The sequence below is a fragment of the Metarhizium brunneum genome, chromosome 5 (genome assembly GCF_013426205.1).
Source record: "Metarhizium brunneum chromosome 5, complete sequence".
Lineage (NCBI taxonomy): Eukaryota > Fungi > Ascomycota > Sordariomycetes > Hypocreales > Clavicipitaceae > Metarhizium > Metarhizium brunneum.
The window spans coordinates 3,260,232-3,286,107 of NC_089426.1; the positions used below are offsets into that span (position 1 = coordinate 3,260,232).

The following is a 25,876-nucleotide window of genomic DNA, read 5'->3' on the forward strand; positions in this document are numbered from 1 at the left end:
AACACCGTCCGCCACCAACAAGGCCCTTTATCGCAGACGTCTGGCCTCACGTTCGGACTCGAGCAGGCAAAGGATATCGTCCTCACGAACTACACAGCACAATGAGTTAGTCATGCGCTAAATTCCCCCATCACTCAATATGTATCATGCCGGCGGTCTAAACATGGCGACACTGTGAGAAGGAAAAGGATTTGCCATACCGGGTCCCTTAACGTTTCGGATGATGGATCGGGTCTGGTCGTCCATGAACTCGACGCGCACCTGGGTGACACCACCACGGGAGCCTATCAACATCAACATGTTAGCCTCTATAGCCCAGTAAATCCGTAATCCCTTTTGATCGATCGAAACAATTTTTCTGCTTGGAGGTGGTATGCGTAGTGCGAGCGGAATTTCTCGAAAATCGTAGTCATCCAAACACACAGACGGGGCAAGCAAGAGCCGAATTTCAATAATTTTTCAGGCATCCTGCGACATGTCGGGAGAGGAGAGAATGGGGTTTTGTTTTCGTACCGGTTCGGCCGAGGACTCGGGTCACCTTGACCAGCTTGACGGGGGCCTTTGAGGAATCCATTGTGAAATTTGTGCTTTTGTATTTGTCGACGGGAGACGTGTGGTGTTGAAAAGCGAAATTTTGGCAAAAAGATTCCCTTGGGTCGTGTGGAAAGTGGACGCAGCTATTTTGTGCTATTCAGCAGGGTTTTCGACAGCCCCCTGTGGTGGGCGGCCGGTGGGCCACGCCAACCGACGGAAGTCACGTGTGGGGGACTGAGAAACCCCAAAACGGAGCCCCGATGCTGAGGGGGGAAAATCGACACCGGATAAACCTATTATCCGACGGTGCATGAGACCGAATTATGCAAATCGTACCCCGAATTTTATGCTATGTATTTCATTCATTTGACTACAATTTTGAAGCTGACCCTATCTTAAGGCAGGTACTGTGTCTAGTTAAACATGATGATGAATGATATCGCTGCATCACTTCAGCGGCAGGAATTGGCCTGTGCAGATTTGGCAATTTATGCGATTTCTTTCTATATTCTCCCTTGAATCTCAGATATCCCTTTCTGGATGACAATTGGGTTGCTTCTTTAGCCCCTCCAGCACCAGACATCTTGTGACTGTTCTTCGTCCACAACTCCACTGACACAGCTCAAGGTCCTCACGTTGCGCATCTTGAGGTATGGGAAAGGCCGTACTCCGTACAGGACACATCTCTACGCCCTGTCTAAAGGCTGGGCGGCTGAAGCTCTGAATTGACCACGCAAAAGGGGGGGGCGTCGTGTCTTAGGCCTCAAATTACCCGAGAGGAGTACTCGGTACGGAGTAGCTCAAGCAAGGGATTTAAATAGGGGGTGGTGAGTCGTTCAAGAGCCGAAACCCGGTAACCAGTCGCGCGCCGACAAGCAGAGTTGTCTCGGGGAGTGTTTGCTTCCAAAAGAAAACAACCGTTTGCCAAGGAGCAAAGTCGAGGAACGAATACGACCCAGTGGCTCGTCCACTGACTTAGTCGCTGACCGGTAGCATTGTTCAGGGTCAATGTATCGTGCGGATGTTTACCCGTGCACCATTTTTTAATAATAACTGCGTGCCTGATGGACCTAGTTTCGCAACAGCACGATGCAGATATCGTACCGGCCTATTCACGACGGTAAGCTCGGCCAGTTGCTCCAAGCCAGGAGTCAGGACATAATTTTGGCGAAATTATTGCGGCTGGCCATCAGAATGCTTGCCAAAGAATACGGACCATGAACAAAATCAGTGAGATTGAAACCAGTGGTAACGTAGACCATATTGTACACTCGATTTCGGGATCTTCCGGTGCTGGACCGGCCTCAGATATCAAAGGCTATTGCTGTCTTCAGACGTCTGAAATATTGATGACCTTACAATCCCGGGCCTCCCAGTACAACTGATGCTGCATCCAATACAAGCTAGCTGCTGTAAGACAGGAGAGAATGGATTTCGAGTTCGTGTAACCACCCAAAGCACGGGCAGTCCCGGTGAAGCACACGGAGCAGGGTATGAAGACCAGGAGGTTGGGGGCGACTGAGGTAATATGTAGTCAATGGACCACAGCCGGTACGTTGTTCGGCTTGTTCGGCCTGTTTACCGCTGCCTAACCGTCTTGTGTTGGTAGTGTAACCGGATGAGAAAGCCGGGTATTCTTAGATAACCCCCTGATGCTTGGAGACGCGTTATAAAAGTCGTAAGCTTACCAAAGTCTGCCAGTGTAGATTGTATCAACAATTCACTAGCTGTATTTACTACGCAGCATGTTTCAACACTCATCGCAGTTTCTTCTTGCTCGAGTGCCACTCGCCATGGGTACGAGAGCGAACGAGTCCAGTTCGCAGTCTTCGACATTGTTACATGCATCTGAGATGACTGACGTCTCGGCCGTGTCAGTAGCAACTCAAGTAACATCATCGGCTTCTGCACCTCTTGGAGGACTTGATATAGAAACCAGTGTTTCTAACAAAACACCAGTCATGTGAGTACCATGCCGTAGTTCTTGTCTCGTATCTCGGGGCCTTGCTCCCTAGAATAGACATTTTCCGTTTGCTTAACCTGCCAGCCAATCTGTTCTGGCCTATTGGGGTTAACTTTCCACCACTCTAAAACATATATTGTGAACAGCCACTAAGAAATGAACTTTATAGTGATTCGGATATCGATAACAACATGGAGAGCGAAGCCATGGCTCGTGGACGAGTTACCCTAAGAAGCACGTCAACCTGGCGCCAAACTTGGGAGGCCAATATCGACGAGGGAACTGAATACTCTCCAGAGGACGCTGCATATTCTAACTTAGAAGACAAAAGACTAAAGCACGCCGAAAGACAGCGTGCTGCCCAAAGCAAGGGCGTCCAGCTCGGGACCTGGATAGACTCTCAGGTCCTCCAAGAAGACAGAAAGCACGCCGTCACCGGATTCATAGATACCGTAGGCCGCCTACAAACCCACGTTCTGCCGGAAACAAAGCACGGAGAGTCGTTGGCCTCGGAGTCCCCCCTGCCCCCTGGCTCCGGCAGGTGCTGGATCAGGTTTTCCAAAATCAAGTTTTCCGAGCACCTACACGGCCTGGATCACTTGCAAATAAAGGAATATATCCGCGTTCTAAGCGAATCCAGAGAAACCAGGGGCCGCGTTCCGGGCGACGAGGCGGCGGCCGTACAAGCGGCCAAGTACCGCCTCTCCAAGGACCCGAATTGGGTCAAGTCCAAGAAGCGTTATATCGCGTACAGTGATGCCGAGAGCGGGCTTGCCCGGGTCCGATCCTCACGAGCTGCCGCGGTGCATTGGGGCCGGACTGGGCCGCTGCCTGTCCATTCCCTTCACTGCGAGGCTAGGACTCGCGAGCGCCAGTTGCAGGACGTGGGGGTAACCAAGGAGGCTGAAGTGTTGGCACATGGCGGAAATGGAGTTGCTCAAAACCAGGCAGATGGTCGGATGATGGATCGAGGGCAGGCGGTAGAGGCTGCCGCAGCCACATCTTCCACCGGCCGCCGGATGCTCTTCCGCGAATGGAAAGATGTGCAGAGATTTGACGACATGTGCGGCGTGCAGGAAACTCCTCGCAGGGGTAAGAGTATACGTCGTGCCAAGATGTATAACGGCATCACGTATGAGCGTCAGACGACGGGTGCTTTTATTGGAAAGCTTGTCTCGCGGGGTTTATTAATTCATATTGATGGTGAGGACTACTTGGAGCACCGTGTTCTTGCCATGCCCGGGTTCTGTTAGAGCCAACGTATTCTGGGCTCCGTGTACATGTGTATAGAAAATAGTACAGACGTTTCTCCATCCCATGGTTGTGGTGACTACATCTAACCAAACGTAATAGATGGATGAATGGTAGGTAGCTGGTGAATGAAGGAAGAAATTGGTGTGTATCGATAGTCCCGTGCACTGATCTGATAAGAGTTTAGGTATTGTTGAGAAGCCTCGCAGTTGCAGGTTGAGACGCTTGGGGAATCATGTTCTCCAGAAGCTATCGACAGTACACACTCCGTCAGAGACAAGCAAGGCAAATTGCCAAGTAATAGTACTACTATTACTACTAATGCCTAGCTCATCACACCGAGACGTCATATTCTGGTTTCTCATGTTGGCCACCGCCCAACAAAACGAATTACCACTGGTTTTGATCGTCCAAGCCCACTCGATATGTCATATTTGCAATCTGTGCAACAAAGAAAATGCCGGCACCCCCCTGTCCTTGCGGGGTGGCAGTTACGTACGGAGCACTGAGCAGTGAGGAATCAATCCATAATTAGGCTCCTTGTTATGTCTCTGAAATCGTGTTCGTGCTTGGGTGGCTGGCGCGCACTGACGAAAACTCCCAGAGTTCATGATCGGCATCTCGCCTTCCTGAGAGTCGCAGGCAGCAGCTACATCTTGGCAAAGTTCAAGTGTCTATAGTCTGAATCTGATACTCTAATATATGCTGATATTTTGCCAAGGGGGTACTACCGAGGTCGGGTGGACAACCATTCCCCATCTTGACCATGAAACCGCGCTTCAATACCAAAGAAGAGTCATGCGCAACGACCGAGTCTGTCCAGCCGAATTGGCCTGTCTGCAGCGGCCCAACTACTATCCTTGACGCAACCACGTTTGTGATTATTTTGCCAAGGTTCCTGTATTCCACAAAACTATCCATAATTTCGGCCGTGGCGAATCCAGAATCGCCAAGACAAATCATGGAGTTTGCCGAGTTGAAGGAATTGGCATGGCGGGAAAATGGCTTTGAACAACCTTGACGTGGAATGCTCCTTGGGTTTTCAGCACACTGAATCTTTGTTCATGCTTATGCAGCTATAACTCAGCCAAAGAGACTTCACCAGATGAGCATTGCGGCACGGCAGGAGCATCATGAGTACATCTTCTTCCCTCAATTGACAATTAGAGATGAGTCTGGTACTATTCTATCCACCACTCCCTCCCCACTCCGCAATGACACAGAGCCCATTTGTTAATTGTACAAACAAATACCTTTCAACGAATCAAGAATTGATTGCAGTGAAGACACTAAGCAACTTCAGAGCAATGGACGGATATGAGATATGGACAACCTGCAACCACGCCTCCACGGCGAACGATGCTGAGTCTCGAATGGTCAATGATTAACTAGGATTATGATTGAAAACCCGACAAATGAAACAAAGAAATGCCAAGGCAATTCGTATATATGTTGGTGAATCAGAGATTGCGTCAAAGTATTTCGTCGTAGTAAAAGCATAACTAAACGGGGTATAACGTCCGTCATCACCGGACAAGTCATTAGATGTAAACGGGTTTTGAAAAAAAAAAAGCCTTCATGACATATCATTAGGACTCAACCACCGTTGGCACAGCGTCTTCCGGCCAGGATGGTGCGTCCACCACGGCGTATTTCAAGCCGTCTTGCTCCTGCAGCTCTTTGCACAATACCTCGATTGCCAAGGTCCACCTTGCCGTGGTTCGAGATTGACGCTCGCCGAAGATGCTGTGGAATTGTCCCGCTTCTTGTTTATGTTTGTCGATTAACTCGTCCCTTGCCTTTCGCTGCCCGTCAGCCTGGTCCTGGAGATCTGTTTCATGCTTCTCGAGGAGCTCCTCCATTCTTTTCTCCTGGCGATCTCGCATCATATTGATCTTGGACTGATGTTGTCTTTCCATGTCGTCGCGCAAGTTGTACTGGATCCCCAAATCTCGAAGGTTTTGCTCAGTGACAATCCGTGGTGGCAGGGCTGATCCGTTTGGATTTTGCCCTAAACCATCGCAGTAGGCCTCCATATGCTTTATCCGTACTCGAATGCTTTTCTCTGCTTGCTCGAGTGATTGCCGAAGTTCTAGCTCTTCCGCAATTTGACGATCGTCAAGGTGACTAGTTTCCCTCGAATGCTTCTGAGACAGCTGTTCTTCTTCCTCGACTTGCTGGTTCATTAGTGCAATCCCCTCCGCAGCATGCCTTGCTTTCAGAGAGCTCTCAGCAGAGCATCTGAAGTCCAGAAGTCGTTGCTTCTCTTGCTCTTGGGATGCCCTCAATGCCATCATACTGGGGTGTGATGCTGATCGTTCTTCGCACTCCTGTCGTTCGGCTTCTCGTACTGCCTTTGCCTGGGCTGCTCGCTCCTCTTCCTCCTTCCTCCTTCTAGCCAGTCCTTCCTCTCCATTGCAAACATTGGGACAGCCAACTGCGCTATCCCAGACACCTCCACAAGAGTGGCAGAATTGTGCACTGCAGGCGCATGTCGTCGGGCCAATGCTATCCGAGAGCTCTACCAACTTACGACACCTATAGCAACGGCGCCAGCTGCTTCGTCCCCCAATCTTGAGTGCATCTAAGAGTTCCCAGTCTCCGGGACAGTGAATTCCAATGGAATGCGCTGACTGTTTACATGTAGAGCAAACTTTTGTCTGGCACTTCAGACAAGTAACTGCAGACGGCAACTTGGGGTCCAATCTTTTCAAAGGCGGTATAAACTCTCCACAAAGCGTGCTGCAGCAAAAGATCCTCGACTCGGATGGTGTGCTATATTGGTGAACTGCCTTCAAGAACGATTCCTGAACATCAAGATCAAGAGACTGCTTCAGAGCATCAGCCGGCACTGGCTGCGCGCAGCAGCTTGGAGGCATGCGCGTCTCATGGTTGATCGCCTGAATCACCAGGTCCCTGATACAATCGGTACAGTGTGCATGGCCGCATGGTAAGCTTTTCAGTCCGTTGGTCTTGTTAAAGGCAGCTTGACAGGCGAAGCAGGAGCTAAGTGATGAACACAAGTTAGCATACCCCAAGTCATGGCCGGCCTGAAAGGATGGGCCATCAGTAGGAACTCAGAAGGAGAGCTTGTTCACATACACTGGAGTGTCAAACAGGCGAGTTGGCTTCTTTCTGAGCCTCATTCTGTTTCGAAATCCTGTGGTTACACCTGATATGCTCTTCCTCGTGCTAACGCTGAATATGCTCTGGCCAGAGCTGTCGATGACAAGACTTGGCTTCCGAAACCTCGGTTCTTCGTGAACGGTGTCGATTTGGGAAATGTACTTTTCATATGAGGCAAAGTTCAAAGCCTTGCAATGAGGTTTGTTGATACTGCTGTCGAAGGACGAGAGCTTTGGACTAACGCCGCCATATATAGACGAGTGAGGCGTGAGATATGTTGTCGACGCTTCTGAAATGGTGGAAAATGTCTGCTCTCGTGAGGTAGACTCGGTTGAATCAGACGCGCTCGAAGTGACACGCTGAGCTTCTGCGACAGACGGCAAGGTGGCCATGATGCCCAGACCGTGAGCCTTCTTTAACAACTCGCGATCATATACGAGTTCTGACTTGCCAGCACGCAGGTGCATCACCTCGGTGCAATAAAGGGCATCTTCCAGCTCGGGAATATGGGTGGTAGTGTCCATGATAGCTGTTTTCCCTAGTCTCACTTCCCGCTGCAGCAATGATCGGTGATGATGGGGTTTGTACCTTTTGTCGAACAATACAACAGGGGCACCCGGATTATGTCTTCACGAGCCGCAACAACACAACATACCGCCCACGAGTCGACCTGGGGCCACGCACAATCAAATACATTTTGCCGACGCATAGGAGGGCGTGAATCATGAAACCAACAAAAGTCGGGCAATCGAGTGTGTGATCTAAGTGAACTGCAAGTAGGGGGTGTGTGGAGGACGGGACATGGGCTGGACTGGATGGGCTCATCCAAGACAAGCGGCACAGATCCGCCTCGCGATAGGCGCCATTCTCAAGATGGGACGGGAATGTCTGAGAGCGACGGCGACCAGGAGACTAGGCAGGCAAGCAGGGTCTCAGAAATAAGGAAAGCTAGGGTCAACCAGGGCTTCTGAAGGGATCGGAGCGCTGGGGCGAGCAAATTCCTAGCACTGCTCAGCCATATGAGAAAATGCCAATGACCAACAGAAGGGGGGGGTGGAGAATCGAGATGGCATCGCGAAGTGACGGCTTATTGTTTTGTATGGGGCCCAACAAGAGCACGACGTACATACGGAGTACAGAGCACGGCTTCCTTGCCTGTGTATCAGGTAGAGGAGAAGACTGCAGAATGAGTAAGAAAAGGGACTAGAACAGGGGCAATATTGCTTGTTGGCCCTGGTCGCCATGCTTTGCTCCTGAATCTGATGGCCTGATGCCAACGAAAAGAAGCAAAGTCGCATCCGGTGTTGGCAACACTTGCGTACACCAAGCACATGCAAAACGTTGGAGATGTATGCAATATTCCGCACAGGGCCAAGTGATGCGGAGTTAGCAGACCGAGTGAGGCTCATCGGGATAGAGAGACGGAGGGAGGGTCGATTGAAAGAGCGGATGTGGCGGCAACATTCAATGCTTGACATGCATCTAGATCAATCAATCATTACAATGCCGGAGGGCTGTTGGGCTTGCTGGTTAGCAGGTCACTTACACATTGATTGACTCGCACATCAATCATCGATGGCAGCTGCGAGGGTGGTGGTACCTGCCCTCTGGATTGTTTGATTACCGTAAAGTTTAATCATAATCCTTGACTGACACCGACGCACTGATGGGGTGACCGTGGAGCCGGGGAGAAGGGAAGAGGGGGGAAGCTCAGTGCTATCGTGTTAGTAGCCTCTGGCTGTAGCCCAGCTGCCAACTGCCAACTGCCAATTATTTGGCTCTTGCCAATTACGACCAACCTTTTTCACGGAAGGAGCAACTTTTTTTTTTCTCGGTCCAGCGCTGAATGATCGCGCCAACATCCAAATGTCAATCGTCTCGTCTTTCTACCACCCAGCGTGCCCATAACCCATCGTCTTCATCACCAATCGCTGTCTGATATTAATTTTCAAATCCAGAACCCGCTTAACATTGTACCTCATATGCAGTGAAGACATGGCCATTCCTTGTACTCTGTTGTACGTCGTTGCACTCGTAATACGCAGTTTACAAATATTTGTCAGGAATTTGCAGGGCTACGGGCCAACGGGAGAGGCTTGAACGAATCGTCCAAGGTCAAACTGCTGGTGTGCAAGCCCTAGCCCCCGCAGCTAGCAAGGCCAGCTAACAGTCTCTCATTACGGAGCAACCAAGTCAGGGATCTTATTAGTGGCATATCCTGTGGCAAATTGTAGTAGTGTTGTGGTCCGGGAGGTGGACAACTACGTCAATTCTCCGAGCAATGGATTGCTACCTCAGCTCGGTCCATCAGATAACTGCCGTCTTGACAACAAGGGCCACGCCACTCTCTGGCACGTACGGAGTACATACGATACATACAATATGGAGCGAGTGGCTGCCGAAGGCCGGCAAATATGTATCGACAAGCCGCTCAAAAACACAAGGCAAACACCATCTCATCTCAAAGTCAAGTAGCCTGCCTATTGCCGGCGATACTGAAGGAAAGGCCGTCGACTAGAGTCGAGTGCAGCGAGCACTTGCCATTCATTCTTGTGGGACTCCCAACTAGCCTGAGTGTCCCATCATCTTGTTGGCTTGTTAAAATACGACCAGCAGCGTCTGCCTGTTCGCCTATCCATTTTAGCGCAACCGCTGGTCGCACTGCCAGTTTCCGGGTAAATCCGCCATGTATCCACCCCAGTCCAGTGGCTGTTCATCTGGCGGAGTCTGGAGAACCAACCATCTGATCGGTCTGCCAGCCAGCAGCATCGGTCTACATCGAGAAATTAGAGTACCTACCGAGTAGGTAGTTACTACATATATATTCAAGCAGAGATGAAGCTCTCAGAAGATCCCTGGGTCATGGCTATCATCATTCTTTAAGCCACCGGTTAATTCCAATGTGAGCGAGAGAGAGAGTATGCTTAAAATTCTACCCTGCCATCGCTTTCAGGAATCGTCCTAACGATTTGATGGGGGAGTATTTGGAAATGATCAAAAGCGGCCGAGGCGGGTCAACCTGACCCACTGCGTACGGCCCAAAAAGACGGTTCATCCCTGATCCATCGAGACAATACGGAGTAATAGTGAGCGCAACGGTTGATGGTTGGCAGGCAACGCAGGGACCGGTCGACCACCTCCCTACGATTTGTCCTCTTTGCCAAACGCGACAGGTGATTAACTCCGTTCTGATTCCTGAGCTGTGACGGGCCAACAATGTTTTCGCCTGCCAAGTGTAATATTGCATTAATTATCACATCCGGGTACAGACCGTATCACAGCCGAATCAGACGAATCCACAGCAACCTAGTGACGTCTCAAGCAATTCAGAACAAAAACAAGGGCAAACGCAGGGCAGGACACTCCGTGCCACACCTTTCTCTGCTCCAAATCGTCTCCTTCTATGATTGCGCTTGGCCAATCAAGAGGGGATTAGTAGAAGAAGCAAATTTCTCCGTATTGTACTCCGTTACCTGCTCGCTCAGGGTCGATGGCACGATACATTCCGATGTCGCCTCGTCCTGCTCCCTGGGTGTGACTCTGGAATCAAGTTGCACGGAACTTCATAGATGTCAGCGCCGACATTGCTAGCATTCCCGTTACTGCACCACCTTCATCATATATTCAAAGCGCGCAATTTGCGTCCCGAGTCTGACTTCGCGCGAGCTTCAGGCCAATGCCTGTGAAACAAAAGGCTACAGTCAGTCACGGGCTTGACTTAACCAACGGCAGTTGTTCCCGCCCCGCCCAATTGGGAGCGGTGTGAGCACGACTTGAAGTCTCTGAGAAAAATGTGAGACTTGGTTCCTTAATCGCACGCCAAAGGGCTATGAATCAAGAACAAAAGAGGACAACGATGGCTGAGTTTTCAGCCCACTGCTCTCTCAGCAGGTTGAGTTAACCCAGCGCTACGGTTCAACCATGACTACGGAGTGATGGAGCAAGCATTGTCTCGACAATGGAGTTACAGAGGCCAAACTGGGGCAGTTTGCGTGTCGTTGCAGGCTTGCAATATTCATGGTCCCCTAGCAGCTTCTCAGCCTAGGTGTGTTGAAAATTTTGGTGCGCTAGCACTCTATAGCTTGACGAAGGAACATTGCAACGAAACAATTTGGCAAGCTATACTCCAGGTGGGTACCACGCTGGATTCGCGCTGGAACATGTCACGCCTTACTTCATAAGGCTCGTGATCATCTTTTTCGTGGTACACGGTGAAGATCGCTGGGGCACTTGGTGCCTTGAGATAGACACGCCAAGGCGCCTATTGCCGAAAACTAGTACATACATAGCTTCGGAGTCTTGCCATCCGGGGGTTCCCTATGTTTTATTTGCTTTTTTCAATAGGTGGGACAGTCAATGGCGCCAACTAGCCATCATCAGATGGTAGCAAATGAAAAGAAACGAGCCGGTGGCTTGAGCGGGCACGGAAAACAACTCTCCGAGAGGTATTTGTGTATGTGCGCGCATACCGAGAGACTTCCACAACTGTAGCAAGATCGAGGTCGTCGTTCGATCTTTAGTGCCGTCAACAATCGAGGCATTCTTGTGCATCCCAGACAGTGGCTGTCATGAGGTTCTTCCCTGTTTCTCGGTCGGCGTATCAAGTGAAGCGGAAGCAGACGATGGAACCCTGCATTTCCGTTTATCTTGCAAGATATGGCTGACCGCAGTGTTGACCGCCGACAGCTCGTCTGATTTGTTATTTCAAGCTTGGTCAGCCTGCCCAGTTCAAGCGCAAGGCCGTTCCCATTCACACACTGGTCGGGGATACTAGTAAGTAGTTATGTTCCCGAACTATCATGAGCTAGGCAAGGCGAGACAGTTGCCGTCCATTTCGGCGAGGTCTCGCCTGAAGCGTGCCAGACACCGAGCACCTGAGATAGCCAAGGCTCCAAAACATCAAGGGTAGAGCCTGATGTAGAGGCGTGGCATCTCATCTGAGATGGCAAACGCAACTTGCCAGGTGCTCGCTGACGTATCTGCATCATTTGAGGATGGTGGTTCTGTCAAGGCGTCTTGCTAATGTCGTGTATAAGAGCGGCGCTTAATAATATCATGGCCAGGTGGGACCAGACTTCATTTGACCGTCGATTGGTCGCTATTCTACTCCGTATCAGTGCGCAAAAACTAAGCATCTCGTTTCTTTTTCTCATCAACTACCGGGCGTCATTGAACAGGCTTATAAGGAGGCACAAGTGCAGAATAGCTGGTGGAATAATGGTAGCAATATTGTCTTGACAAAAATGAAAAGGGACAGGGGAAAAGAAAGACGTGCAAAAAAATGAAAATAAAAATAAAAATAAAATAAAATAAAAGGGGGGGTGCACGAGGACTCTACATCATGCGAATGCCAAATGCCGCGGAAACTCTGACACAATTCGAGTCGGCTTCCGGGTGTATGCCTGGGATTTTGGAAGTTGTCACTTGGAACGTATTCGTTTCTGTACACGCTATTGATGACGCCTTTTCTGTATTGCCAACGAAAATGTTGGCTGTCCTCGGTTTTCGTGGTAACGATTTGCGCTTGCTAATACTCTGCCACCATCTGTCAGCTTAGGCGTCGGGTCAATATTGATAAATCGATGGCTGTAGCAACACGGCCAGAAATATCATGATATATTTCGTTCTCTGTTGACGAGTGTTTCCTCTTGGACAAGGCCCAATGCAGCGGGGTGCAAAGTTCGACCAACTCGGACATATGAAACGAAATACATGCCGAAGCGGGCTACAGTCATTTTGGGTCATGTTGAATGTATATTCGGAGAGAGACGCATTTCAATTGACAAGGGACGTGTGTGTATGACACCAAACTCTCGCGTACTCGAACCTTCTTTCGTTTGTGCAGCTATCGATGGAACACACCTTACTATGGAACAGCAGATGTGAATGACCGGGACAATAGCAAGATGGACTGTATGTCTACATGTATGCTGGCCGAGATTGTGGCACAGTTTCGGTTCTGGTCTGGCTGCAGTTGCAACATTGAATGCTCTTGCCGTACGTGTAAGTGACTGTAACCAGTGGTACTGTGCCAAAACAACGGCATCAAGGACTTCCCAACAACACCAACCCGTGACGGGGTCGATCAGCATCATTATTATTCCTTCAGGCCAATTTCCTTCGAGACCGATCCTATCTTCAGACACATAGAGTTACGATAATGTGGTGGGCCGAGCGGCCTGAGCAGGGCTCACTTCGTGCCATTATTCAGGCACACAGTCGAAAATGCATCCTTGTCAGAGGCATTGCTTGGACTGGGACTCACCTTCGGATCTTGAATGTTCGGTTCCTGCGAGGAGATGAACAGCTAGCCAACGCGCGAAGCATGTGGCAGACTTGGCCGGGTGAGATCGCCGTGGAGGAATATCTGAGGTCTTCTCTCCGGACCGTGCAAAATACTGGGATTCGCAAGGTCCTCGAGCTACTCGATATCTATAACCTAGGGCCGGTGCAATCCACATGTCCTCGGGCACATTCACCTTCATGCTAACTTGTGTTATAGGATCAAGTCGCTTGAACTGGACTTTGACGGCCGGGTTGTTGACGTTATACATACGGATGGAATTTTTAAGAGCGACACCGGCGACTCTTGCATTGCTTACGTTAATCTAAATACAATAACCTTTCTGCGAAGAGCATACATCTGGGGGGCCCCGGGGGCCCCGGGGGCCCAGCTATCGCCATTTAACACTCCTATGATACGCCTTCGACAAAAGAAGCAGCGTCGACTTACACCTCCAGACTTGGCCGAAGATCCCTATATACTATGCGTTTTGATCGCCCTAGCTCAGAAACAACTAGAGGATCGAGACCAGACAGACGAACCCTTACGGGTGTCTTTGCTTGCCCTTCCAGGAGCGCGAGCAAGCCACCTCTACTTTTACACGGCTTGCTTCCCCTTCAGCTTTCTGAACAAGTTTACCGAGCCCTCTTTATTCCTCGAATGCCCTACTGTTTCAATTTCGTATGTGAAAATGCCATTGGACAAGCCTGAAGAGTTCCTTTGTCACCTGAAAGGCGTGCTGCTTGAGACGGATGCATTGGAGACAGAGGAAGAGTCATAGCTGAAGCTTTGAAATGGACCGTCGAGGGAGCAAACGTTGCCAAAAGCAATGCGTGTTCAAATCGCTTAGTGAGTACGAATGGTTTCAACTCGGAGAGAATGCTATCCCTGTTTGCAAGAAACGCAATGCAAGATCCATTTGTCACGACTTGGGCCGCACTCCTCGAGGCTTACAACGCTGTCTACAAAAATAAAAGAGCAGTTGGGTTCGTGGACACTTCATTTCAAACCTAAATGCCAGATGCCTCTGAATACTAATGACGGTACAGAACAGGGGTATCGTCACATGTGTTGTTTGATGGCATCTCTTTTGTTCTCCGAATGGCCACTCACTGCCTTTGTTGACGACTTTGGACGTCATTGGCAAGATAGATGCGAATTTGGAGGGTAGAGTGTCTTATCGGTGGAGATGTGGTTGGCCTATTGCTTGGAGACAATATTCAAATACTTGATGGTAATCTTATTTCACCAAGAACAGCGTGGGTGGTTGCGCCATCCTCATTAGCGTGTGAGTCGGCAAGTTGCAAGCTTGGATGAGCACAAGTTACTGATTCGCTTTGCTAGGTGCTGCAGAAACAACAGAAATAGCAATATTCATTTATTTGACCTTTTTAGCCTTGTCTGTTGCTGTGATGTATTGCGTTGAAAAGCTCGACAAGTCTTTTGCGATGTGGTGCTATAAGAAGCGCCGGCACCCGATGGTCTTTGTACACATGGACGGTCCAAAATGCATGGTTATTGTGCTTGATTCAGGACGAACAATAATGCCTTTGATGTATCTCTTTGTATTGCAAGGCAAGATTGCCGGTGGGGAGAATAGAGGTCTGGTGATGCAAGACGGGATTCTGCAGATGATATTCAGTGCCGATTACTCGGTACACACTGCGGTCGAATTCGAGAAGTGAGAATTGACAACTGACAGCTGAGGACAGGGAATCAACTTTTCATGCCACATGAAGGGCGAAACTGGCCAGATGTCGCGCCCACGTCGTTGATTAATGCGCCTGCGGTGCAACTCTGAATCCACAGCCTCCACCCAACAGCCCACACAGCAGTGACACGACGTGCTCGAGGGATACTGGCCATGCTGCATCTCTCTCGGCCGCTTGTCCAGCTCCTGTTCATGCTGATGGCCTGATGCAAGTGATAATGGCAACGACGCCGTAACTGCGCCGTAGGTACGGGCGAGTCCGTAGTGTGCGTACCGAGTGCTACTCTGGGCCCTGAGGACCCGGACAAAGCTGGCCTCCCACGTCCAGCCCCACTGTCGCCCGTCTCGGCCAGTCTCACGCACGCTCAATGTCCCGGTCATTGTCCGTCATCCATCATCCGTCATCCATCATCTACCACGGCCATCCTCTATCCTCGAATTGCTCTCGCTCAAACTCTCGCCATCGCTTGTATTTCGACCCCTGAATCCACAGACAGGATAGCATCTCACGCGGCGGGCTGCACCGCTCTCGGCTTCACCCGGCCCCAACATGGCTGGTCTGATCGACCCGACCGTCGCGGGCAAGTATCCCGTCATTCTCGGCGATGGGCTGCTGGGAAAGACGTCCAACGAAATATTCACAGGCATTAGATGTACGCATTCTACAACAACGACTCCCAATTGCCGCTCTGCTTCTTGCTAACACCCCAGCTCAGATAACCACAAACCTGTGCTATCCTCCGACGATGCTCCCAACAGTGCCCGCCTCAAGCCTTCGCTCCCCGGCAAAACAGACTCATACGACTTGTCGTTTACAGACGACGACGGCGCGTACCTATACACCGGCTCGAGAAACACCAGCAGCAGTCAATATGTCCTGCACTTCGATAGCGAGCGCAAGGCCTTTATCCTCGACAAGATCGACTCCACATTCAACATGAACGTCACCCGGCTGCCGGGGAACTCGGACTCGGCCCGTCTAAGTCGGCAGTATCCTCACCTCGACAGCAAACAAGGAGCAGAAGCGCAGCCCCAGCGAGCCGCTGCGAAAAAGACCACCGCACCCAAGGGCACATCTGCGACCTCGGCTGCAAAGTCACAACCCAAAGAACCCAAGCGCAAGGCGGAGAAGAAGCAGCAAGCCAAAGAAGTGGCTCTGTCTTTCCCCGAGCCACAAAGGGAGAAGCCCAAGCCCAAACCAAGCTCCTTTGACGAAGAGGAGGACGAGGACGAAGATGATGACGGGGGCTTGCTGATCGAGTACCCCGGTGCCGACACTACTGCTAGACAAACCGACTTTTCGCCAGCATTCCCACCCCCGAGGCGGTTTGACGACTTTATGGACCAGCGAGACTCCGAGGCCGATGATGCGGATGGGGAGAGTGACGACGAACCAGACATGGACTTCAAGCTACCTAGTCCTGTGAATCATCATCGACCGGAACCGACGGACGAAGACGCCATGGAGATGGAGCATGACGAGGGCGACGGCGACGTTGGCGATGATTTGGAGGATGTTCTAGAGAAGGAGATGGAGGAGGCGTTTGAGGATCTGGCGAATAGCCAGGAGGAAACGCCCATGGGAGGCGACGAGAGCGAGATTAGCGAAGAGGACTAATGAAATGCCAAACGGGCTCGATTTATGGCGTCTCGGGCAAAAAAGAAAAAAGCGCGAATAGAAGTGTATAGATTCCGAGTTGAAATTTCCAGCGTGGAACAGCCGGCGTTGGGGGTGTGATTTGAAAAGAAAAGACCGCCTTGGTATTATACTACACTTGAATGAAGCTTATTTGTTTTGTTTCCCAGTCTGATGCACCCCCCTCACGCGAATTGAACATGAGCTATTGTCCGTCGGTCATCCTCATGGTCAGCTCATCACGCATCCAGATCACCCGGCTAGCGAGGCTCCCTCCTCCCCAGCAGGACAACCTCGCCCTCGCCCTCGCCTTCCTCGTCGTCGTACTTGTACCTGTCCCCGGGTAAGTGGTCCGTCACGCCGTCGATCTCGGCGCCGCAGAAGAGGTGCCGCTCCGCATACGTCAGCAGGCGGCCGTGCTCGCGCAGCGCCTCCGCGTCGAAGCACCCGACGCACATGCTGATCCTGTCCGACGCCTCGTGGCGCCAGAACAGGAGCGAGCCGCAGCGGGAGCAGAACCCGCGCGCGTTCCCCGGCGACGCGCGGTACTCCGAGAGCGTCGCCGAGGACGTGTACCTCAGCGAGGAGACGGGGACCCTGTGCACCCGGAAGATGAGCGAGCCCGTCTGCTTGCGGCACTGGGAGCACTGGCACGTTGAGCACTGGGCGTGGGGACCTGTTAGCTGGGCGGCGGAAGGGGGAAGGGGGGGAGGGGGGCCCTGTGTTGTTTACTTGCGCGGTGAAGTCGTGGTCTGCTGGGAATGTGATTGTGTAGCGGACGCCTTCGCAGAGACAGCCGCCGGAGATGGTGGTGGGAGCCATTATTGATGCTTGTTTGGGGTGTGCCTGGTGGTTCTGTCGAGGTTTGCGACAGATTGTGGTTATTTTGGCATTGAACACTGACGGTGACGAGGAATCACCGAGTTGGTAATACTCGCGGTGAGCTGAATGTGTCATTGACGCCTTTCGGCAACAGATGGTGATGGGCGGCGGCATGCGTGAAACGGCAAGACCAGCCCCCGCCGCGATTTGCATAGGCTAGAGTTGGTGTGGCGTCGGGAAGGGCATCATCTGTGGGCATCATGATGATTGGTGAGGGAAACATTTTGATGCATTTTCCTGTCTCATGGCGGGTATATCGTATACATGGTATTCTGTCCACGTCTAATATGACTATATCGCCTCCCATTTTGCTATCCAGCCGACATTCTCGCCGGCGTTTCTTACTATACATAACCGTCCTTCTTTGCTGTTTGCTTTCACGCCGGGTATTACTTTCTCGGCGGCCACACTGCCAATGGCTGCTGCTTTGCCGTCGGCAAGACAATATGAGCCGGATGTCACGAAACCGATTAGGTCCTTGGCATCGGGAACTAGGGGATGGCCGCCGATGTCGACCTGGTTTGGTGCAGGGGGTGGATGGGCGACCGGTGGTGCTGTGAGTTCCCGAGCGAGAAGCTGCATCCGGGACTCCATGTTTGTGGTTTTGGCCGTGGTTCGAGCCCGTTTAGATGAGGAATTGCATCCCTGCGGGACCTTGGAGAGCCATTGGGCGCGTAAATCGTGCGGCAAATCGGAGCTGTTGTCCTGTGCTATAGTGGATGGGACTTCGGCGTTTGAAGACGTCGGTGCTGGAACTGGTTGTTGAGGAAGTCTATAGATTCTGGCGCATGTAGTTACTGTGCCGCGTGATAAGAGTGTGATGCGAACATTCATGATGGCATTGGGTGGGAGTTTAGGCGGAGAGTCTTGAGACGTGACTGCCTTGGAAAAATCTGCGCTTGAAACTAAATTCAGTAGCTTCAATGATGGAGGGTTCGGCGACGTATTGGGTGCAGAGACTGGCTGAACATCGTCCATGGCATCTTGATCGTCGGTTTTGTCTGCTTGGACAAACTCGGGTTCGGTGGTGGTGGTTGTGGTCTTTGGAGGCGCAGGTAAGTCGAAAAGAAATTCATAATCGCAAGCTAGACCATCGCCAATTTCGCCTTTCCTGCCGGCCCCCAGGTCCAATGTTGTCCACGAGGTTCTCTTGCTCTTGGGACGCCTGTCATATGCTCGTTGCCTCTTTTGCCGCTCTTCCAACTCCCACTCAGCACCCGAATCAGTGCCCATGAAGTCCGTTGGAAACCATGATAGCCCTCGTTCAAACGCAACTTGCATTGTCTCGTTTAACCCACCAAACCGAGGATTCATACCCGATACGAGAGGGCAGTGGACCATGCTATACCACAAGGGCAGAACACATTTCCACGGCATGAGCACCACCCACGTTCCCTGGGCCTGTGTGCTTGTAGGTGAGCGAGACGCAAGTAGAATTACGGGAATAGGAGGGTCTATTTGGCCGGGCTTTAAAAACGACCCAGGGCTTATTGCACCCCTTCTCCTGTTGATGGTCTTTTGTGACGGCAAGCATGTGGCTTGGAAGCGACTGGTTCTGTCAAACAGTTTATAGGGCTCCAGTTGCTCTTCTGCCGGCCAATCTGCCAATATCTCTAAAAGCTTGCACTCAGCTTCGGAATCATCTGAAAATTCCATTTTTCGAGGTGGGTGTCTCAGACGGGGGTCTTGTATTGAGAATCCAAGAACTGAATTTGCTGGTAATGAGGCGGGATTAGTTAGACCCTTTAGGGACCTGAAAAGACTGGCGTGCTTGTTTTTGGGCCTCTCCTCTGTTGAGTAGGGTGTCATGGTGCTCAAAAGAGCTTCTGTAGACGCAGGACCGGTGAGTTCGATGCTGCCAATTTCAAACCTCAAATCTTCGACAAAAACGCCCGATCCCTTCATCTTGGACAGACGTACTAGCTCGGCGAAGACCTCCAGGAATGCTGCCGGATTTACTCTTATGTAGAGTTGCCGCTTGGCCTGGCTCCCATTTGCTGCATTTTCTGCAGCCACGGGCTCTGGATTCCATATAATCGTAGCTGGACACATGACTCTGTTCAGACCGTCCTGTGGCCGTGAAATGCAGCCCGACCATGCCTTCAACCCCATCCTCCATTTCGTGCCTTTGTCATTCCAACACGATTCTTGCATAACCCCGACGCTCTTGAGAGTCTTCTCTATGCCATCAGGGCTTCCATACACGCCAATTGTGCTCATGTAACTCATATCCCAAACCATGGTCCCCCTCTCGCCTTGGGCACGATGAGTTGGCCGATAGATCTTCTCTGTTGGCGTCAAGGGGATAGCAAAGCGCCACAGAGGATTCTTGGGATCAGTCATATGCGCTCTTTTGGCATGCCACTTGTGAGTCGGTAACCAAGTCTTATTGATCTGCCTTTTGCGAAACCTGGCCGGCGGTGTGGGAGGGCTGTTGAGCTGGTTTCTTCGAATTTTCGGTTTAGGCTGCCGTCTAGCCAACCGTTCGGCTTCGGTGGCAAGTGATTTTCCTTCACTTTGGGCAGATTTTTCTTTTTTTAGTAACCTTTTGCGCTTCCTCGCCGCCAGAACACCCTGGCGTTTTGCCGATTCCGCTCGTATTCTCGCCCTTGTTGTCTTTGGTTTTCGTTTTCTAGATTCAACCAGGGGGGTATTGTCGTCTTCCATCTCTCTTCTGGCCCTTGCTCTCAGTCTTCGCGGCACTCTTTTCGGATTATGGCTTGCTGTTCGACGTCGCAACCCTCGTGGGACTTGCTGGAATGCACGGGTCGAGCTGACAGCTTGGGAAGTGGCCATGCTCTGCTCGAGAGACCGAATCTCGAATTCACGCGCGGCAACAAAGGCCGGAAGGTCGAGTTCGCCATCTTTCAATGCTGCATCGGCTGGCTGGGCCGGGATGTGTCGCGCCGAGTGCGTTTTCGCTCTCTTTTGACGAAATGCGTCACCGCGAGCACTTGCCGAGGCATTGGCAGAGCCTGGCACAGCGTTACGCTTCCCTGTGGCAGAGGCAGATGGACCACCGGATGACGGCTTCGGAGCCATAGTCACTGGGCTATGATGGCCAAGCCTGCCGAATGCGTGCCATGTGGTCTATCGTATGCGTGTTGATGTGATTGATACGCGACTTGGCTCAGAAATTTGACACGGCCCACTGCTGCAGCTTTATCGATAGGCGGTGGCCCACTATGGTCCGGGCTTGGAAAGGGACATGAGCAATTCTTAAGGTTCATTGGAGTACCGTCACGTAGACATGCACAATTTCAGCTTGGTCAACATTTCAATGCCACCAGAACTTCTCGTAGTGTTTAGCCACAAGGTTCCCTATTAGTAGACTATCTGGGACGCAATCAAGGCAACTGGCGTTGTCGGGCCTAGCCATTTAATAGCAATAGCTGACCCCGCGTATAGAAACAAGAATTGAACCTTCATAGACCCAAGCGTATCCGTTGAGCAGCTTTGCTTCAAAATGCGTAGTATTTGGTTAACCAACTGCTGGATGAACTGATGGCCCTGAATCCTTCACTGGTGAGACTGGGGCCTCAAGGGTTAGGGTTAAGTTGTAGCTGTCTGGGTACCCAGTTTTCCTCCTGTCCATCCATTGATTGATTTTGTTCTTGCGCCTCGCTTCCCTCGTTGCCACAACAAGCGCTTTATCTCTTTCTCTTTCAGGTTGCTTAAATCGCCTCATCATTTCGCCAAATTGTCCCGCAAAAGTCCTCCATTCTGCAGTAGCGCCGCCGCTCCGGGATCGCCGGCACGTGCCTCCGTCGCTCGAGGCTGCGAGAGCCTCACTCACTCCGGCGCCCGTGCTCCGTCTCAAGCGTCTGGTCTCAAGCGTCTCAAGCGTCATCACCCACACCTGCGCACCATCAAACCCCAGCAGCCCATGACCTCTATCAGTAAGCCTAAAATTCCGAACGCCCCGTTCCCTCGTGCCTAAATAAGTGCCTGTGTCCGTCTTGTCTTTGTGTGTGAGTGGTGCATTCTGGCATGGCAGTCTAATTCTGGATTCGGTTTTTTAAATCCCCCTTCAAAACACCTCGAGACATTTTTCGCTCTAGTGTGCAAGCGCCAGCTCTTCTCAACTGCCTGCCTGTTCATGCCGGACGCCAAGGGCCACGACTTCTTTCGGAAACGCGCGCCGTTCAAGTGAACTCGGTTGGATTAAGCACGCTCATCACCCACCACTTACCACTCACCACTCACTCCTCAACCACTTGCTTGCATCGGTTGTTTCCTCATTGCATTGATGCATTGCTGCATGGAGCCTCAATTACAAAAAACACCGAATCGCTAACATGAAATTTTTGTCCACAGTGGGCAAGGCTCGCAGGGTGAGTGTCGTCTCCTTCGACATTGAGTTCTCGCAATCGAGGCCACTTTTGCTAACAATGCCTCAAGCCCAAATTCGAATTACATCTCAAGGTTGGACGGGCCCGACACTCTTTGTTGCACACCTCTCCTAGTTGTCATGTCTAATACAATCCCTCTACAGATTTATGATTTAAACAACATCCCCCTCGTGTCTGGCAGCTCATTCATCAAATGGCATCTCTCGCACTCAATGCACGCCGAGCATCGAGGGCGCACCGGGAAATGCCCCATTTCCAACCACAAAGTTGACTACGGCTACAGCAAACTGATTCCCGGAGTCCGAATCTCCATGGAGAAGAACAACAGCCTGACCGAGTGCCCCATGGAGTTTGAGATTGTCCAAGAATTTGCCGTCGCTGAAAAGATCACCCTTGGCTACGTCAAGCTCAATCTAGCCGAGTACGTGGAAGAGAGCGAGTCATTCAGCCGTGAAGCAGGGTCGCCGCCTCGAAAACGCAGCAGCATCGGCGTCAGCCCGACTCCCGCTGATGGCGGCGCCAGGCCTGAAAATCGCATCGTGGAGGAGGGCATCGTGAGGAGATATCTCATGTCAGACAGCAAGATCAACAGCACGCTCAAGATTGGCATCCTCATGGTACAAGTAGACGGAGAGCGCAACTTTGTCGCGCCAGCACTGAAAACCGCCCCCGTGTTTGGCGGCATCGCAGGATTAGTAGCACCCGAAGCTGAGGATGACACATCACGTACGCTTCTCCCCCCCCTTCCCCCTTTTCCCCCAGCCATGTCACTTGCTGCTAACGCGGCTTCAGCGATGCCCAGTATTTCAAAGCCCAGGGATGCAGCCGAGGTGCACGACCTCTACCGCCGGACCCTCGCGGCCTCCTGGTCCCGGCAGCCTAATGAGCTACCGGCCGACGAGTGCATCGAGGACATCTTCTCCGGCGGCAACGGCTGGGGCACCAAGAAGGAGGCGCACGACAATCACAACAGCGACGAGGGTGAGGCGGAGCCCTTGGCCGGCACCCTTCGGCCCAGCGACTTCCGCCGATACGCCAACCACCACAACAGCCATGACGGGAGCCACGGCCGGCATAGCCGCGACAAGAGCGCGTCTAGCGACAGGAGCGTGTCCACCGTCACCGGAGGGTCCGGCGGCAACGGCACCGGGGGCCACAGGCGCGGAGGCCGGTTCGTCAACGAGGATGGTAGGGATGCCCGCGACGACGACCTCGGCAGCAGCAGGAGTGGCAGCATGGGCAGTCTGGCGCCGACACTGGGCAGCAGTAGTGATGGCGGGAGAGGCGAGCCCGCCATGAGGAGGGCCAGGGAGGTGGACGAGTTTGAGGTGAGGGAGGACTTGGTAGCGTGGAAGTTGCCCGGCAGCGTGGAAGCTTGAACTGAACCATTGGCAATTCAGTGACACGACACGACATGTATTTTCTCGAGGTTTTGTAGCCGGCGTTTTGATAAAGTGACTCTGATACCTTGCCGCTTAGCTGGCCCTAATGGCATCTTCTCCCTTCTGCAACCCGCCCATGATTTGCTCCGTCCACCAAACACTGACACCCATCCCATCCCAACCGAATACTTTTCAAATCCATCACATTCAAGTAAACTAGTCGTATTGATCATGTATAATTACCATACACCTATTTATTTATCCCGTCTCGATATCGAGAATCACGCTGTCTAATTCCGTGGAGGCAAACCATGCTCCTTGCCACTTCCACATTTTGTCCACCAATCTATCAATAGTGTCCCCCTTTTTGGTCATGTCAAAAACAAACAAAAAAAAGACAAGACAAACGAAGCCCCATACTGAACAAAAGATAGGGTTAATCCACAAGCTCCTGTCCTCAACTCCCTTTCCGGGACAAAAATTTAAGCAGCCAAGTTACCCCTGACGCCGCCCTTTCCACCGACTTCTCTAGCAGTCACGGTGACGCCGAGATCAGCCAACACGTTGATGGTGACCTCGACTTTGCCGCCCTTCTTGACGCCCTTGATAGCAGCCTCGGCGAGCTGTTTGCCCAGCTTCCAGATCTTCTCGCGCTTCTCCTCCTCTTCCTCCTCCTCTGAATCGAAATCAGAGTCGGCGTCGGAGCCCTTGTCGCCGTTGACGGGCTCCTTAGTCTTGGGCTCGGGCTTGGTGATTTTGATGTGGGTGCCGCCTTCGACGACCTTGATGAGGACGTCGCCGCCGTCCTTGGGGGCGGCAATGTGCACGGTGCGGCGGGCAGGGGCCGCAGTCTCGGCTTGCATGATGGGGGTAAACACTTCTTCGCCGTCGGGGTTGATGGTGACGACGCCGATGGCGTTGGAGATGTGCTTGACGGTGGTGACGGCGGGGTGGGTGGACTGTTCGATGTCGTTGGCTTCGTATTCCTGGATCAGTGAGGCCTGGAGGGCGGCACCGCGGGCCTGAGCCTCGGACGGGTTGATGGCGCTGACGTTGGTGGCCGGGGCGAGGATCCTGGTGCTCTCGGGGAAGATGTTGCGCAGGTTGTTGGCGATGCGGGGCGTGTGGGATGTGCCGCCGCACATGATGACCTCGTCAATGTCGAGGACGTCCAGCTCAGCCTTCTTGACGACGCCTTCGACGAGGCGGTTGAAGCCCTCAAAGACCTTGCGGCCAATCATTTCGTATCGCAGGCGGTTAATGGTGGACGAGAAGTCGAAGCCCTCTGCCAGACTCTCGATGCTGAACTGGGCATTTGTTCCCAGGGAGAGTGCCTTCTTGGTGGCCTCAGCCTCCTGTCGGAGCTTGGCCAGACTCTTGGCGTTGGATCGGGGGTCGGTGGTGTGTTTCTTGATAAACTCCTTTGCGAAGTGGTCCATGAGCACCTGGTCAAGCTGGACACCGGCAAACTCGTAGTCATGCGCAGTAGCCAGGACAGTGTACATGCCGCCTCTTGAGGCGACAACAGCAACATCTGAGCGAGTGCCGCCCAGATCAGCAACAACGACAATCTTGTCCTCGACAACACCCTCGGGGCGAGCATCGTACGCCAGCATGGCAGCAACAGGGTCAGAAATGAGCTGCAGAACCTCGAGGTCGGCATCGTTGGCCGCCTTTATCAGGGCCTCGCGCTGCTTGTCGCTGAAGTTGGTCGGCACGGTGATGACGGCCGAGGTCACCTTCTTGCCAAGGTAGTCTGAGGCCGAGGTGACCAGGCGGCGCAGATACCGGGTGGCAGCTTCGCTGACAGAGACGGGCGAAGCTTCGCCCTCGGCGTCCTTGTCCTTGACCGAGAAGAAGACGTTGCCGGCGTTGTCCTGGGGGTGAGCAGCGGCATGGCAGTAGGTAGGGTCAATGGACTTGAAGCTATTGAAAGCACCATTGTTAGCACCGCGGCTCTTCCCGTCACGTTGCGCAGAAACACAAGGGATGCATATACGTACTCCTTGCCCAAAAACTCCCGGAAGTAAGCGATCGAATTGGAAGGATTGCGCACCAAGAACGCCTTGGCCTGGGCACCGTAGTACTCGTCACCGTCGACGTACGACAGAACAGTAGGAATTTGTCGGTCTGATGCCCAAAAGAAGGTCAGTATCACGGTGTCACATCAAACAACCACAATTCACCCTGCCAACATCCAATCCAAGCCCCCCAGTCCTACAGAGACATACCTCCGTCCTCATTGGCAATAACCTCCGCCTTGTCATCGACAGTAAACGCAATCGAACTGTTGGAGTTGCCAAAGGTGATACCAATAACCACCCGGTCCGCTGGCTCGGGACCGGGTTTGGCGCCCCTACTCTCAGACATCCGGAGCGGTTTGAGCGAGCAAATTCGTAGTCGTGCAAAGAGCGATTGAAACTCGGTAGCAGAGAAGCAAAATACGCTTCGGGTTGTTTTTCTGCCAAAAAAAAAAAAAACCGGTCGCGGCCGCGTCGAAAGAAACGTAGTTGAAGGTTTGGGGCCCTTGGCAAAATGAGTAGTGGGGGTATTATTTTTTTTGCGTCTTATCAATTCTATCCCAGAAATTTCGAGCACCTGCCCAGCTAACGAGGATGCTCACACCTTACCCCCACCGTGGGCCGCTAAACCGCTTTCGAACCCGCCTCCATTGAAATTGTCGTCCTGCAAAGGGCAAACAGCTTCACGACGCTGGAAGAACTGGCTGGCACGGAACTTCCACCGCCATTCACCAG

The 25,876-nt window shown here is 52.2% G+C and overlaps 9 protein-coding genes across 9 annotated transcripts; 4 read left to right on the plus strand and 5 right to left on the minus strand.

The window, feature by feature from the left end:
* Nucleotides 1–27: 27 nt before the first annotated feature.
* Nucleotides 28–574, minus strand: rps-28 (40S ribosomal protein eS28; the record flags this gene model as incomplete). Its single annotated transcript, XM_014686227.1, has 3 exons — nt 28–89; nt 201–284; nt 514–574. 3 exons carry the CDS (start codon nt 572–574, stop codon nt 28–30), a joined length of 207 nt encoding a protein of 68 aa, XP_014541713.1.
* Nucleotides 575–2,688: 2,114 nt separating this feature from the next.
* G6M90_00g090560 (uncharacterized protein) lies at nt 2,689–3,750 on the plus strand (the record flags this gene model as incomplete). Its single annotated transcript, XM_014686228.1, has 1 exon — nt 2,689–3,750. The coding sequence occupies one exon, from the start codon at nt 2,689–2,691 to the stop codon at nt 3,748–3,750; it is 1,062 nt and encodes a 353-aa protein (XP_014541714.1).
* Nucleotides 3,751–5,337: 1,587 nt separating this feature from the next.
* Nucleotides 5,338–7,398, minus strand: G6M90_00g090570 (uncharacterized protein; the record flags this gene model as incomplete). The annotated part of the gene is made up of 2 exons (XM_014686229.1): nt 5,338–6,754; nt 6,851–7,398. 2 exons carry the CDS (start codon nt 7,396–7,398, stop codon nt 5,338–5,340), a joined length of 1,965 nt encoding a protein of 654 aa, XP_014541715.1.
* Nucleotides 7,399–13,034: 5,636 nt separating this feature from the next.
* G6M90_00g090580 (uncharacterized protein) lies at nt 13,035–13,938 on the plus strand (the record flags this gene model as incomplete). Its single annotated transcript, XM_066131377.1, has 2 exons — nt 13,035–13,318; nt 13,377–13,938. 2 exons carry the CDS (start codon nt 13,035–13,037, stop codon nt 13,936–13,938), a joined length of 846 nt encoding a protein of 281 aa, XP_065987265.1.
* A 1,480-nt stretch (nt 13,939–15,418) lies between these two features.
* On the plus strand, nt 15,419–16,486 carry G6M90_00g090590 (uncharacterized protein; the record flags this gene model as incomplete). The annotated part of the gene is made up of 2 exons (XM_014686231.1): nt 15,419–15,521; nt 15,585–16,486. The coding sequence occupies 2 exons, from the start codon at nt 15,419–15,421 to the stop codon at nt 16,484–16,486; spliced, it is 1,005 nt and encodes a 334-aa protein (XP_014541717.1).
* Nucleotides 16,487–16,764: 278 nt separating this feature from the next.
* Nucleotides 16,765–17,326, minus strand: G6M90_00g090600 (uncharacterized protein; the record flags this gene model as incomplete). The annotated part of the gene is made up of 2 exons (XM_066131378.1): nt 16,765–17,166; nt 17,237–17,326. The coding sequence occupies 2 exons, from the start codon at nt 17,324–17,326 to the stop codon at nt 16,765–16,767; spliced, it is 492 nt and encodes a 163-aa protein (XP_065987530.1).
* Nucleotides 17,327–17,677: 351 nt separating this feature from the next.
* POP1 (Ribonucleases P/MRP protein subunit POP1) lies at nt 17,678–20,428 on the minus strand (the record flags this gene model as incomplete). Its single annotated transcript, XM_014686233.1, has 1 exon — nt 17,678–20,428. The coding sequence occupies one exon, from the start codon at nt 20,426–20,428 to the stop codon at nt 17,678–17,680; it is 2,751 nt and encodes a 916-aa protein (XP_014541719.1).
* Nucleotides 20,429–21,684: 1,256 nt separating this feature from the next.
* On the plus strand, nt 21,685–23,117 carry G6M90_00g090620 (uncharacterized protein; the record flags this gene model as incomplete). The annotated part of the gene is made up of 4 exons (XM_014686234.2): nt 21,685–21,720; nt 21,788–21,811; nt 21,882–22,464; nt 22,531–23,117. The coding sequence occupies 4 exons, from the start codon at nt 21,685–21,687 to the stop codon at nt 23,115–23,117; spliced, it is 1,230 nt and encodes a 409-aa protein (XP_014541720.2).
* Nucleotides 23,118–23,602: 485 nt separating this feature from the next.
* SSZ1 (Ribosome-associated complex subunit SSZ1) lies at nt 23,603–25,490 on the minus strand (the record flags this gene model as incomplete). The annotated part of the gene is made up of 3 exons (XM_066131379.1): nt 23,603–25,046; nt 25,124–25,250; nt 25,352–25,490. 3 exons carry the CDS (start codon nt 25,488–25,490, stop codon nt 23,603–23,605), a joined length of 1,710 nt encoding a protein of 569 aa, XP_065987373.1.
* Nucleotides 25,491–25,876: the final 386 nt, after the last annotated feature.